The sequence below is a fragment of the Microtus pennsylvanicus genome, chromosome 2 (assembly GCF_037038515.1).
Source record: "Microtus pennsylvanicus isolate mMicPen1 chromosome 2, mMicPen1.hap1, whole genome shotgun sequence".
Lineage (NCBI taxonomy): Eukaryota > Metazoa > Chordata > Mammalia > Rodentia > Cricetidae > Microtus > Microtus pennsylvanicus.
Genome location: NC_134580.1, coordinates 15,056,606 through 15,071,367, shown reverse-complemented (window position 1 = coordinate 15,071,367; position 14,762 = coordinate 15,056,606). Strand labels below are relative to the sequence as shown.

The 14,762-nt window shown below is 48.5% G+C and overlaps 1 protein-coding gene across 1 annotated transcript in view; it reads right to left on the bottom strand.

The window, feature by feature from the left end:
- Tbc1d22a (TBC1 domain family member 22A) overlaps window positions 1–14,762 on the bottom strand; it is a 288,481-nt gene that overhangs the window by 36,393 nt on the left and 237,326 nt on the right. The window contains exon 12 of the mRNA XM_075960266.1: window positions 9,190–9,285. Coding sequence (XP_075816381.1) covers window positions 9,190–9,285 — 96 coding nt within the window. The remainder of the gene's footprint in view (window positions 1–9,189; window positions 9,286–14,762) is intronic.

Genomic DNA, 14,762 nt, shown 5'->3' with positions numbered 1-14,762 from the left:
CTATACACAGGCATCAGTGAACATCAAGGTCCGCAGAAGAGTGGGCATATGCCTTACCTTAGCTCCATCAGTAAATTCTGTGCATGTGTCCACATGCCTGACTTCTGCACTGCATCCCAGAAAGGCTGTGGGCTAAGAGCCCAGCATCCCTCAGTACCTGCCCTGAGCCATGAACTCACAGAGCAGGGGCTGCCCTGAAAGTGGACACTGCCCTGGTTAGAAAACCACAACTATGCACATCGGCCAGAAGAAGGAGAAGGCCTAACAAGAGAATGAAATCATCTGGACACCACTAACCCAAACTGATCATCGCTCACACTGGGGCTTGCTTTGTTCAGTCTCCTCTGTGCTTTAAACACAAGCCAATCTGGGATCGTCTTTGCACTGCTGGTTCTGTGTGGAGGAATGCAATTCCGGGCCAGGTTTCTCCACAGAAATACGCCCAGCATCCCTAAATCCACCAAGGTTATTTAAGACCAGGTTTGGGTAGTTACAAAGTATTCTAAACAGCGATGCATGTGGTTTGGAGACCTGCCTCTGGCCCTTCAGACTGCTATTGACCTGTTCTCCCTGGATCACAGGCTAGTACTGGGGCAGAGGTCAGCCGGGGACTTGAACTTCTGGGATGTCTCCAGAAAGGCTCTACACTTAGGTCTCCAGGAGGCGCAGGGCAGTCTGCTCCACTACACACCTGCTGATCTCCATGTCACAAGTGCTGTTTGCAGACAGGCATCACCTATGCTCATTTTCCAGTGCTGTATTAATGACTAAAAGATACTCCGCACTTCCTTAACAGATGCATAATTCTTCAGTGGCATGTCTGACCGCTCTGAGTGTTTTCATCCATTTTCCATGAGGACATTTCCTTTTCATTAGTTCTGTGTATGAATTCTTTGTATATTAAGGACACAGGGTGGGCTTTAGTCCTAGCTGAGAACAACCAAAAAAAAAAAAAAGCAATTTCTGAGTCTCACCTGCCCTTTAATTTGTGCTGCTTCAGACAAACATTTAGGTTGTCTGCACGTGCTCAGAATAATCTTGGGAGATACCTTCCCTTGGGGATCTCGTCAGTTAAAAACCAACATTATAGTATCAAGTGTCACAAAAGCAATGTAAATGTGTGCGGAGTGAGCTTTAGCAAGTGGTGCTGGAAGGGACTCCCACTCAGCTACTCAGATAAGCAAGACCCAGGAGCCCAGGGCTGCCTGTGCATCCTGGTTCCCAGGCAGGATTCTAGGTTCCCACTTCAGGGGAAGGGTCTCTGACTGCCCTTTGCTAGGCCTGCTTCCCCTGGCCCCATGTATACAGGGGATGGGTCCCAGTAGGAAGAAACATGTGCCTTCAGGGCACAAGCTGATTCTACTGCTGGGCTACCCTGGAGAGTTCACGGGTCTGAACTATCCACAGTTTCTACAGATAGGATGTGCACTCCTGTTTCCGTCACTCCCTAGGAATGAAGGCTATGGGTTTCAGACATCTCTCAGCACGCTAAGAAAGTATGGCTACTTCTACTTACTGAGCAGTCAGTTGTTTTCTTTCTCTTACACCTGGAAGAGCTACTGTACCTTGTAGGAGACCCCGTGACTGCCTTTAGCTTACCATCAGAACGTCCTATCAGCAGTATGTGGAAACACAGCACCTGGGAACATAGCTTTTGACCTATTCTGTGGGTGCTAACGGAAAGGAGCAGGCCGTGTCTGGTGCCAGCAAACCTGGACTACTCTCACACACGTGGCAAACAAACAGAGTTTCTTACCTGGTGTTAGAGGGCAGAGGACGCCCTGTGACCATCCCACAAGAGGAGCTTTAGTTCCTGGATCCCTAAAGGGCACGGCCCCCATTTTCTGTTGAGAGAATATGTTCCGTGCGTCTCTTGTGAGGAGCATGCGGGAAGCCTGCTCTGGGTGCCTTTCATTCCACTGATCTGGTCATGTCGCAGTGACATTCCCACTCAGCATGAGTGTAACTGGGACTTACTGGGGTGCCCACCTGAAGGAGCCCAGATGTAAAGTGACCAATACTAATAAACTTGTAAGCAGCAAATCAGCCTGACAAGGCTAGCTAACTATGGATTATGAACTACTAGATCAGTATATTAACACTTTCAAGAGTATTTGTATTGTGAGAGGGGAATTAGATTATCACCTGATTTGTGCACACGCTTTCTTTCATAACTGATACCTTCACTTGTCATGTGTACATTCCTACCTGGTTCCTGGTGAGTAGTCTGTGAGCTATCCCTGACCTGTGGACCTCATGTAACCCACATACAACTTTACCCACAGTCTCAATGCCCTCAACATTCATACAGAAGGCACTTAGTCCCCAAGGTGCTAATACTAAAAAGAATTTAGTACTTGGTGGGGAATTAAGTCCCCTTCACAAACAGCAGAGCCCTCACCAAGGTGTTGAGTCCTAGTGCCTTCTGTTCTCTGTGGCAGCCACATAAGGACACAACACCAAGGCACCACTTCAGAAGCAGACTCTGAACCTGCAGCATGCTCTTAGACATCCCCCGTTCTAGAACTGTGAAAAATGTGTTTCTATTGTTTATAAATTACCTCTCTCAGACATCAGCAGACATGGAGAAAGACTAACGAGCAGTCAGAGGCATACTGTACAGTAGTCCAGTGACTAAGATGAGGACAGACCAATGTGCCTGAGCTCTGTAAAACAAAACACGGAATTCTGTTTCCTTCAGGGGGACCATGTGAGTACACTCCCAGAAAGACATGTGTGGGCTGGAATAGCCAAGCTCCAGCCTTATCCTAACCTAGCCACAAAGAATGGTCCTACCCAGGCTGCAGGGTTAAAGAAAGTCATCAAGCAATTTTAGCATTGTGTATTCTCCCCAAATATCTAATTTCCCCCTTTTCACACACCTGCCTATTGGCCTGCCTGTCACTGGCAGCTTTAAATCCTCCAACATATACTTAACAATCTATTTCTCAGCTCTAGTTTCTTTCTTTTTAATTGTGTGTATGAGAGATGTGTGTATGTACATATGTGTTCATATGTGTGGAGGCACATGTGTGGCAAAGGTGCAGATGGAGGCCAAATAACAACTTCAGGTGTCAGTCCTTGTCTTCCATCTTGAAGAGACACGGTCTCTTATGTACACCAGGTTAGCTGGCTCATAGCTGGGGGGTGGGCCGTCTCCTGTCCCCACTTCCTGTCTCATGGCAGAGGAGAATGAGTGCAGGATTACAGAATGCACTACAGCCCCAACTCTACATGGGCTCCGGGGACCTGAACTCAGGCCCTCACTGGTGCATGGCAAGTGCTTTACCCACTGAGCCATCCCTCTAGCCCCTCAACTCCAATTTCTAGCCCATTCATTTTCACTTATTAGTTTCTTTATTGTTATAAACTGGCCTCATTGTTCCTTGTTTTGAGCTAAAGGTGACTGTGTTTCTTCTGGAAATTTTTAAATAAAATTACTTTAGCTTTACATCTGTCTACAAGCCTGGTACCAGCCATGTAGCATGTTTAAAACCCTGTCTGTGACTCTGCGATCATCTTCACCTTGATCATCTGTTCCCAGCTTGTTGGTGTCTCTGTTTTGAAGCACTTCACTGGGGAAGACAGTCCACATGGGATGGCTGCTCCGACCTGCAGGCTCTCTGGCTGAGACTGATGACTTGCTTCTGGAGATGCTGTACCAGCTTAGGAAGATGCATTCTCTGTTGAGAATCAGTGTTTACTCAGAGCTTCTCATCCCTCTCTATCAGACTCCCAGTCAGCGTTTTATCCAGACGATACAGGGCTTGGTTTCCTCCTGCAGCTCTGCTGGACTCCTCTGGATGGCTCACACAGGCGGGAAAGTGCACAGGTCATGACTTCCATGGTGGTACATTCATGGTTACCACGTGGCACCACAGAAAGGCATGCGGTCCTATACCATCAAGGCTGTCTCACTACCCTCCGTCTCAGAGATGCTTCTGGACTCTAAGCTGAGGTGGCAACTCCAATGCAGAATCTATGCATGAACCACCTAGGATCCACACTGACTGGCCCCATGGTGACTGTGTAAAACCACACAAAACATGTTTTCTCTTCACACCAGAGTGGCCATTGCCCAGCTCCTGTTCATGGTGAAGTCCCTGTCCTTCCACTGTGGTCTCCAGGCTCTTCATAATTATCTGCCTCTCCCACCCACTGGCTCTCCCTGGAAATGTTACTCTCTTCTGCCCTGTAGCGCCTTCATTCGTTCCCCATCTTGTCCCAGAAGGCTCTTCTGTCAGCCTCACTGCTGTAGCTCCCACACGCCTTTGCTGGGGGAATCCTTAGTCCTCTTTCTAATGTGTCTGTCTGTTCACCCTCCCTTGCTGAACCTCAATGTTCCTTGTCCTGGGTACATGTTCCATTGTCCCTGTCTGCCTTCCCTCTCTCCTGTCCCCAAAGCCCGCAGCCCTTTTATAGGATAGTAGTCACCAGACCCATCCACAACGGCAGTGCTATTCTGTCCTCTCTCCTGCCAGTTCTCTACTCTGTCCCCAATCCAGGTTCCCATTGCAGAGTGTCCCATGCTGCCCCAAGAAGAACAGAGCCCTCATTGCCAAGCTACCCTCCATGGACCTGGGCCAAGCAGGATTCTGGGAGTGATTACTGAGCACATGTAGAAAAACATGGATTGAGATTGAGGGGACAAGGGACAACACACAGCCTGGAGCCCACATCCAGAACTGCCCTTATCTGTCCTATCTAGTTTTCAGTGAGCAGCCACAGACACTCGAGACCCAGATGAGAGCAAGAGGAGGCACCAGGTCATTCCCTCCAGTCTGGCTAGGTCCTGCAGTCCTTCTAGTGCCACCAGGAACATGGCCTATCCAGGAAGGCAGGGATTTGACATGGAACATGGCTTCCAGAAGTAGGCTGCTGTCCCTCATCCTATCCCTTGCTGAGCACTCACCATGGGCACACAGATGTCTCTTCTCACAGTGACGCTGGTGGCCATGCAGTAACAAGGCACAGTGGTGTGTTTATCTACAAGAGTTGTTCACAGACCACTAAGTCTGTGGGCTCCTCAGCAGCTCGGGTCCACAGAAAGACAACAACTGTCCTCCAGACTTCATCTAAAACAACACTGTAGGTGGCTGTCACCTCTTGTTTCTATAGAGCTTCTGTCTTTAAGACTGAGAATAAAGGTTCTATTCTTTCCACAGGGGAAGCTCACCAACATAATGCTCACTACTCCTCTGGGCCAGCTGTTTCTGGAGGTTGGTAGGACACAGTCAACACTGTCTGGGCTAAGCACAAGTGTACCAGGCTCTAGAGGCAGGGAGGATCAGAGTATGACTGGATAGAGTCTACTCAAAACCTCAGGCTAAAACCCTGGCTAGAAATCTCAGAAGTCAGTTAATAAGACAAGACACAAAGCACATTTTACAACATTGCACTTGATGCAGTCCAAAAGCCAGAAAAGGCAGCATCTAGAGCCCCAGCGCTAGCACTGCGGGTCATGGTGTGCAAACAATGCCTCCTGAGGAGGTATCAGCAGTCTTGCATGGGGTTCTGCATGGTCCGTGTCTCAGCTATGCGGTCCACTCAAGCCTTCTGATTTTGTATCACACTACAGCCAGCCCTTTGGGGTTTACTTTTATTTGCTGTTCCTGGCGTGGGGGGACAGCAGGCACTGAAGGAAGGTACAGGTTCCCTTCCCCTCGCTCCCAAGGTCACTCTGTTCCCACAGAAAACAGAGGAAGCAACGAGTGACAAGTAGTCCCAAGGGGATACAAGGCATTCTACACCCTGGAGCTTCTTTCACCTGAAAGACCCCTTCGAAATCTGGCTAAAGAAGGACACACAGGAACACAGAATCTCCCTTGCTAGCAGAGATAATGTAGCTTGTGGAGAGATCATAGTCAGACACTCACTGTGCAGAGCCTATGGGCATCATGGGTAATGTACTGAGGGGCACCAGAGATAGAGATGGAAAGGGAGGTGACTGCCTGTAGGAGGGCACCTTTACATAGTATACAGATCCTTGTGTACCTAGCCATGCACACTCCCTCAGAGAGGTGCCTCTACTCAGGGTCCAAAGGCCCAGTGCATAGCCTGAATTCCTGCCTGTCCCACTCTCCCAAGCTGGCCCAACACAGCTACAGAACCAGCCCACAGCCAGCACCCTAGCTACCACCTCTCTGTTCTGGCCTATAGGCTAGTCCCTGCCTTGCCCTGGATGTGACTCCTCCTCAAGTACAATCCTGCTCCTATGGAAATGACAGGCAGCAACACATTACTGCCTACACGGCAAATCTCAGGGAACAAAGCAGGGGCTGTGGAGACCATTGCCAGGAACACCTCACTGCCAGAGGCTCACACCACCCTATCCACAGGGCAGAAACATTTCCTAAAATGTCACAGTGGCAAGCACAATCTCTTGAGCTCACCAGCACCCCAGGGTTCTTCATTTAATTTAATTCAGTTCTCCACAACACACACTGGGTTCATGACACACACTCTTTCCAGCCTCCAGGATATCAAAGTGCCACTTTATTCTAGCACAGAAGAAAATCTACCCTGTGGCTCCCTGCCCTCGCCATCCACACCCAAACTGCGGGTTTGTAGGGCTGGCTTCCAGGCAGCACCCACACCCTGTACTGGCTGTGTGAGGAGGTGGAGAGGAGGAGGACAACACCCTCAGGAGGCCAGCAACACACTGTGCTCAGACTCTCAAGGTGAACCCAGTAATCATAACAGCACAGCTCCAGCCAAACAGCAAATGAATACATCTCTTAAACAAGAGAGTGCTGAAATCACGCAGACTGAGCAAGAGCAGGGGATGCCATTACAGCAGCCTGTCAGGATGCCATGGGTCCTGTCTATCACACACATAGCCACAGTGGCCCCAGTCACTCCCAGTGGCTAGTAGCTGCACATAGCTTTTGATTACCTCTCAAGGGGCCTAGGTACTGCTGACCACATGACACTTCACCGCATAGATTCACAAGATAAAGGCTGCACCACGAGCCCGTGACCAGTGTTCTGATCTAGTCCGAGCCAGTCTGTAGGGAGAGGACTGACAGCCCTTTGCTGAAGGTGGCTCATGAAAGAACTCTGGGGCAGGCTGTGCTGGGCACATGTGGTCTAAGGTCTTTCCAGAAGGCTGCAGAGGTATTGCTGTAGAATTGGGGGATATCTCTCCTAAACACATGGCTGTGTATAACATGAGTTCTCTACTACCCTGTATCCTATGACCCTAGGCTGGCCTAGCCTGGAAGGTGTTGCAATCTGCCTTGATCCTTCTTAGACACCGTTGCCCAACCTGAGAGACCAGATTCGAGGTGGCAGTAACCTGACAGGCTAGCTCAGCTGAGACCTCTGGCCCTCAGGAAGATGGGCAGTAACGTGAGTCTGGGACAAGTTCTCTGGCTTCTGGGAACCGGTCAGGCCAGGAGTGCATATTGTCCAGTGGGAACATAATGTCCCGGCCAGCACACTGAGTGGTCACTGTACACTGGGAAATCAGGAAAGCAGGGCCTTCTCTCTTCCATAAACAGGTAGTTAGGTCAAATGGCCAGGCAGGTGCCTGTACAGCCAGCCCTGCTTCCCAGAGCTTCCTGAGGACAAACAAATGTACTATGGGAGACAGCTGAGCATTCAAGTATACTATGGGAGCATCCTCCCAATCCTACAGCTGAGCATTCAAGGAGTTTACTCCAAATCACTTGGTGACAGGGGGAGTCATGTTCCCTAGAGCCTCTATGTTCTCAGGATGCAGCAAGAAGGGCCAGGTAGGCCAGCAACCTTGCATATGCCTAATGGGGCAGGGAGCCAACACATCTCAACCACTCATAAACCATGTCCACAAGGCTAGATGAGGGAGCCTGGAGTGCTGTCCAACCGAGGACCCCAGTCAGCACATTGAGCAACCCACATGACAACTGAGCTCTGTAATGACAAGGGCAGCAACTTAGGAGGACAGCCTCATGTCCCATATACTTAAAACACTAAGGATTGGTGGGCATGCTGGTCTCTGCCTCCAAGCCAAGTCCTACTGGAAGCTCCGTCCCCTAGCTTACACCCTCACCTGTCCACAGGCCTTTCTTCTACTGTGCCCTTCTTATTTGAGCTACTGCCAGAAAGTGCCAGCCTCACCCAGAGAGGGTCTTCACACATCAGTTGAGGCCATCAGGGAAGTTTTTCGGGTGAAGCTCTCTACTCAGGTCATTCTAAGTTGTGGCAAATGGACACTAAAAGCAACTGTCACCCCTGAGGTCCAAGCAGGACTCTTGTGACTATGCAGGACTTTACCAACACCTCCAACAGTTATCAGATGGGAGGCAGGGAGCTCAGAGTCATCTGAGAAGCTTAGGGTTGAGGAACAAGACTGCCGAGTTCCCCTGAATTACCATACTGGGAACTTGGAACTGTAGGCCCCCTTGCCTATCAAGAGCTGGGTGGCCAAGGGAGTGAGGTAGAAGACAGTGCCCACAGATAGTGTAGAGTCCTGTCCCTCAATGTTGGTGTCTTCTTTGCTGCACTCTAAATCTCCCCACCCTGCCCAGCAAGGCCTCTCACCACGAGTCCTCTGAGATGGATTCAAGGACTCTCTGACATCTTAGCAATAGCAGAAAGCACCTAGGAAGGGTCAACAGTCCTCATAATACTTGGGCCACCTCTTGGGGGCACTCAAGTAGTTCAGGATGTGGGGATCTGGACACATGCAGTTTCCTGGATGGAACACAAAGCTGGCAGGATGTACGTCCAACAAGGCCTCTGACAACTGGGCTCTCTAGCAGCTTTACTGTTAAGCTGGTAAGGAAACTTGCACAGAGAGGTTAAGTGATGTATCCCAAGTCACACAGCCACCAGGTGACTGATGAGATTCGGGCTGTGTGGTTTCTTATCACAAACAGCCTCTAGCATATCACAGGGGCTGAGATAAAAGGCCCTGGGAGCTGGAGGTTACACCAGGCCTTCCAATGTCACACTGTTGATGATACATGACTCAGGGAGTCTAGGTGAGGTCTTATGAAGCTGGCCCAGGCCCAGTTCCCACCACAGTGGCCAGTGCCACCAGCTCTGTGTCTCAGCGGGAGGAACTTCCCAGCAGCAGGAGGTCAGTAGTGAAGGCAACTAGCGCTCCCCACAGCTCCTCCACAAATCAGCCGTGAACGAGAACTTAATAAACCTTTCTTTCAGCAGAGAGCATAACAGGGGCTCTTCTGAAGAGCAGTTACTTACTTGGAAATCTCTTTCTTCTAGAATTTCTCTCCGCCATCTCACGAGGAAAGCAGCACAAACATACAAGTGGAAATGAGAAAAGCCCTCGGGTTCAGACTGAAAGAGAAAAAACATGGAATGAGCCGCTTAGTGCGGGGAGACAGCAGCCAACAGGTGATGCCGTCCTGGTGGGCTTTCTAGTCAGGGTTATGGGGAGAGCTCACTGTTACTCAGAGACTGGACTGCAGCTCGCCGAACCCACTACCATAAGTGCCATTTTAAAACCAACACTCTGGTAAACAGGGTCCCAGCCTGGGCTTTCAACATTGCCAAAAACAGTACCTCATGGATTCACAGATGACAGCCAGGAATAGTGTCAGTAGATGTGGCAAATGCCCATCCTACACCTGAGCCTTGGAGAGCAGCCCCCACTTCCCAGAGGAGAGAGCAAGTCTGAAAGTTGAGGAACAAGCTGTAGGGCAGGAAGTTGTCCTGTGGGCATTAATAGGGAATGCAGCCGGCAGGACAGGAAGTCTGGTGGCATCTGCCTGAACTCCCACCTCACGACTCTCTCCAGTACAGTCAGACGCACCCTTCCCTCTGTTCTCATCATCTCATACTGTCGCCACCCTTGGAGGCCTGAGCAACTGCCCAGACCACACCATCGGGCCCTCCCAGCTCCTTTCTGGAAGGCTCTCCTTTCTTCACCCCCTGCAACTCCTATGCGGCTCCAAGGCCACATCACAAACTACTCTTACTAGGGGTCCCAAGCTTAGGGCTCAGTTTGTTAGCTTCATGGTTCTGCTATGTCCACACAGACCCATGCAGTCACTGTTATTGGTATATTATAAAGAAAGTATACAGTGCATCAGAAGGTGACAGCTATGGAGAAAATACAGCAAGGGAGAAGGTGGGATAACAAGAGGGGTGTCTCTACACAAACTTAGGGGCTGACCCTAATTTCTATACAGTGCCCAGTCAGCTAAAGAGGAACTCAAGCAAAGAACCAAGGAGGGTGTGCCAGGTGGACACACAGAGAACACCCATGTCCTGAAGTCAGAGAATGTCGGTGACAGCCCCGAAGTACTGGGGTCACTCAGCAGCACTACAGCAGACAATGGCTGGCAGTGTGGGGAAGCTTGTGGAGGACAGACCTGCGGGTCCCAGGCACCAGGTGCTCTGATGAGCCTGGGAAGCTCTGAGGAGGGAAGAGACACTTCAAAGGCTTCACTGGTGTCCCACTGAGAACATGGCACAGGGCAGGCAAGGTGGAGAGGCAGAGCTCACGATAGGCAGGGACACATCCATCATAAAACTGGCAAGTGTTAGTGCTACACACCAAAGGGGAGCAAGAGCTTGTAACTAGAGTGGAACTTCTAGATCCAGGGTAAAGGGTGAGCCCACAAAGTACTGCTACATGTGATGTATTCAGGTCTAAGGGAAAGAGGGGGAAGGGCTTTAACTAGGATGGATTTGCCACTTTCAAAGACAAGAGGCTTTGCAGCTGAAGCAGGACACCCTTGATGAGATCGCTGTGACTCTGCTGAGACTTAGAGGAGGGTGCACAAGGAGGTAACCAGTGGTCTAGACCAGAAACACCCTGACAGGAGTCAGGGAGCCCCAGGGATGCCAGAGGCCCCATGCTACAGAGAGTCCAACTAGGAAGAGTGGGGAGGTGGCCAGCGGTCTTAGTGACCTGCAGGCCAATAGCAGAGCAGGCTGCCCACTCTCAGTCCTAGAGGTGGGCATTGCTTCTTCGTGCTGTGTTGGTGCGACTTGCACAGTCCCTTGCTCTACTTCTTGCCTGTGAGGGGACAGACTGCCACCATTTCATCACAGGGAATGATGTCTGCTGAGGCCTGCCATCACAGCAGTTAGGAAAGTCTCTTCCAGCTCAAGGCTGAAGAGAGCTCTTATCACAGTTACAGATGACTTCTGCATCCGCCAAGATGATAAATTCATCTGGTAGTGGGAAGACGCCTTGAGAGTCATGGTTCCTTTGACTGAACTACCTTGCGTTCCCAGGGTAAACTGTATTCAGTAATGACGAACTCCAGCTTTTAAACCTGGCTATGTCCTGACTGCACTCACCAGGCAAGCGGCAATTCTCATTTCCTCTAACTGCCTTTGTAGAGTTTAAGCGTTAGGCTGTTTGCCTCTCTCCCCTTTTCCTTTCTCAGAAGAGTGCACACAGCTTTAGGATGCTTCCTTCCGATTCCCGAAAGACAGCCCCTGTGTGCTGAGCGGGGTCTGATGACTTCTCTGTGAGCAGAACTACACCCCAGAATTAATTTCTATATGGTTACAAAACAATTCAGACTTCCTCAAAGTTTTTTATACTCTCATTTTTCCAGAAATTTCTCATCTGGATTTCTGTGCATTTACAGTAATACCCTATTTGGAAATGTGAACTCCCCTTCATTTTTTAGGCAGGCTCTCACTAAATAGCCCAGGCTGACCCGGAGCTCATAATCCTCTGCCTCAGCATCCTACTGCTGTTTGGAGCTATCAGAATTCCACTCCCAGTTGCCTTTTCTTCCATCTAAGCTGTTAACCATGCTGGAGTTTTCTAAAATCCAGTGGTTTCCTAAAATCCAGTCATTTTCTAAAATCAATCAACCAACCAAACGAACTAACCAACCAACCAACCAACCAACCAACCAACCAACCAACCAACCAGTCAACTTAAGACTCTGATGATGGATATTGTATTAAGCTCTCCTGTTCTCTTGATTATTTCCTTCCTCTAAGTTTGTCTCTCTCCTTCCTGTAGTTTGTTGTGGGCATTCTCAAACACATACAGAAATAGAGTACTTTCTTTTTTCAGTTCCTTTTCTAACTTAAGGGAGATGGCGGCAGGCTCATTAGTGTCTGGCTTTTCTTCATTTCTGATACAAGCAAGCAGTGCAAGCCTGTCAGTCACCCTTAGAAGCCCCACTTCAGCTGCACTCCAAGACTTAATGAGCCTTTATTATCCCAATGTCTAAGAACGTGCCACTGGCTTTTATGATGCCTTTTTTGAATCATACCTGATTTACCAGTACATCTTTTCAAATCTGTAAATGCACGGTTCATTTCTGTCCCTTTAGCTTTTGAGTTATTGACTGTGACTTAATCGAGTTCTTAGAAAATGGGACTTAAGGACTCCAGGTCTTTGAAGGTAATTTGGAATTGAGTTTAGGATAGAACACATCTTCCAAAATGTTTTATGAGGTAGCATACTTGAAGGACAGGGATGGACACTGAGGCCACAGGCCTGGCTCTGACATGACTGAGCTGTCAGTGAGTGACCCACGTGGATGGGCCAACACTCTGTAAGTAGACAGAATAGACCCCCTGACTCACCAACCTGGACCTGGGCTGGGTCCTTTTTTGCTGGTGTGGAATGAGTAGATGTTTCTTGACATCTCCACAGAAAAAGTCACACCACAAAATGTCTGCTGTTTGTAAACACAGGACTGGAGCTCCTGGAGGCAGCAGTTCGTTTATGTCTATTAAAGAAAATTAGCTCAAAGTGTTAATTCGTCTTAGTGGTTTTTAATCTGCATACAATCTACTAGAAAATAAGGATTATTAAAAATTTATATGACAATGGTAGATTTTCTCCTTGTAGTTCTACCAAATTTGTTTTCTATATTGGAGGTTATGTTATTGGGTACATACAGATTCAAAGTTTCTTCACTATCATTGTCAACACATATGAACCCCTTTATCTCAAGCAATCCACTGCATAAGTCTCTGGCTTAGGGGAGCAGTGGAGCAGGAAGACACACCTGTGACCATCTATCACGTGTGCTGCATCGTCTATTTTATAATTAGCTACGTTCTGCTATATGTGACCCTGTGAAAACATTATCACAGTTAGGATAGTGCACATGTCTGTCACCACATATGTGTCCTTGTGACCATTTATAAGTCCTCTCAATCTCCAGGTAACCATTGAGCTAACACTCAATGCACACCAGTTAACATCCGACACTTGTACAGAGGTGCTACTGTACTATATGTACTGTTCTTCCTAATGTCCTTCACTTAGAGCTACTATTTTGAAATTTTTCCTTGGTATTCCATGCATTCATTCTCTGCAAATTCCACAGAACATTTCCCTGAATGGCACACCACACTTTGTTAATCTCTGAACCATCAGATCAGCTTGTTTGTCCATTCCTGGCAAATGTTGAGGTAGGTTCCCCTGAACCAGCGGGCACACCACAGTTTATCCCTGCAAATGCTGAGGTGTATTCTTCTGAACAGGTATTCCATAGCTTGTCTATCTATTCCTGCAAATATTGAAGCACGTTTCCCTGAATGAGCACACCACAGTCTGTCCGTTTATTCTGCAAATGCTGTGGTGTGTTTCCCCTGAAGAGGCACATTTTAGCTTGTCTATCTACTCCCTACAAATGCTAAGGTGTGCTTCCCCAATTGAGCACACCACAGTTTATCTATTCCCTGTAAATGCTGAGGTGTGTTCCCCTGAATGGGTACAGCACAGTCTATCCATTCATCAATCTAGAGACACTGAGCTGCTTCCAGCTCAGGACTATGAAGCAGAGCTGTGTGCACAAATGCACTAGTCTCCCTATGGACTCGTGCCGTTGAGCTACTTCCCAAAGAGGCTCTACCACTTTATGTTCTGAGCAGCAGTGAACAAGACTTCATGTTCCATCCTATCATAGCCAGCATCTACAGTCAGACAAATGTTTTAATTGAGCTTCAACAGCCTGCAGTAGTAGTGTCTCACTGTGGCTCCCAGGTGCCTAGCTACACTTCCCAAAACCAGTGACCAAGCATCCCTCTGATACCCAACATCCTTTGGTTTTCGGAGCTTTTCCTCACTGTTCTCTATTCTTGTATTTTACAAATTGTTTTCTTATATGCTACATGGTAAATCTCTGGTAAGCCTCTGCTGGGAACATGTACTTCTCAGATTAGAGCTCGACTTTCCACACTCCAAACAGTGTCTTAAATTCTGATAGAGGTTCCACTTATTCACTTGTCACATTTAAGAAATCTTCCCCCAATTCAAGGGCACACAGGGCTTGCTTCTATTAGAATATTGCACTTTCTGTTTAGGTCTCTGGTCCATTGCCAGTTGCTTTTTCGCATGTGAGAAAAGCTGAGGGGGCAATTGTGTACATAAACATGAACAATACTTCAGCAATTTCAGAAGTCTATACCCACCCCCATAAGTTAAGGCTGAGGCCACCCTGGTTTTCATTTTTACCCTTCTCTAGAGCTCTGCTGGCCCCCATTTCCACACTCATATCAATTTCACTGCCAGTTTATCAATGAGTGCAGAAAAGACCTTGTGAATCTATAGATCAGCTTGTGTGTGTGTCTCTGTGTATGTGCATGCATGTCTTTATATACGCTCCTCTCTGTGTGTCTGTGTGCGTGTATCTGCATGCATATCTGTGTGCTTCTGTGTGTTTATCTCTGTGTATATGTGTGCGTATGCATGTCTCTGCACATGCTTCTCTCTGTGTGTCTGTGTGTGCATCTGTATGCATGTCTGTGTGTGCTTCTCTCTGCGTGTGTATGTATGTCTCTGTATGTCTGCAGGCTTACCTGTGTACCTGGCTATGTCTGAG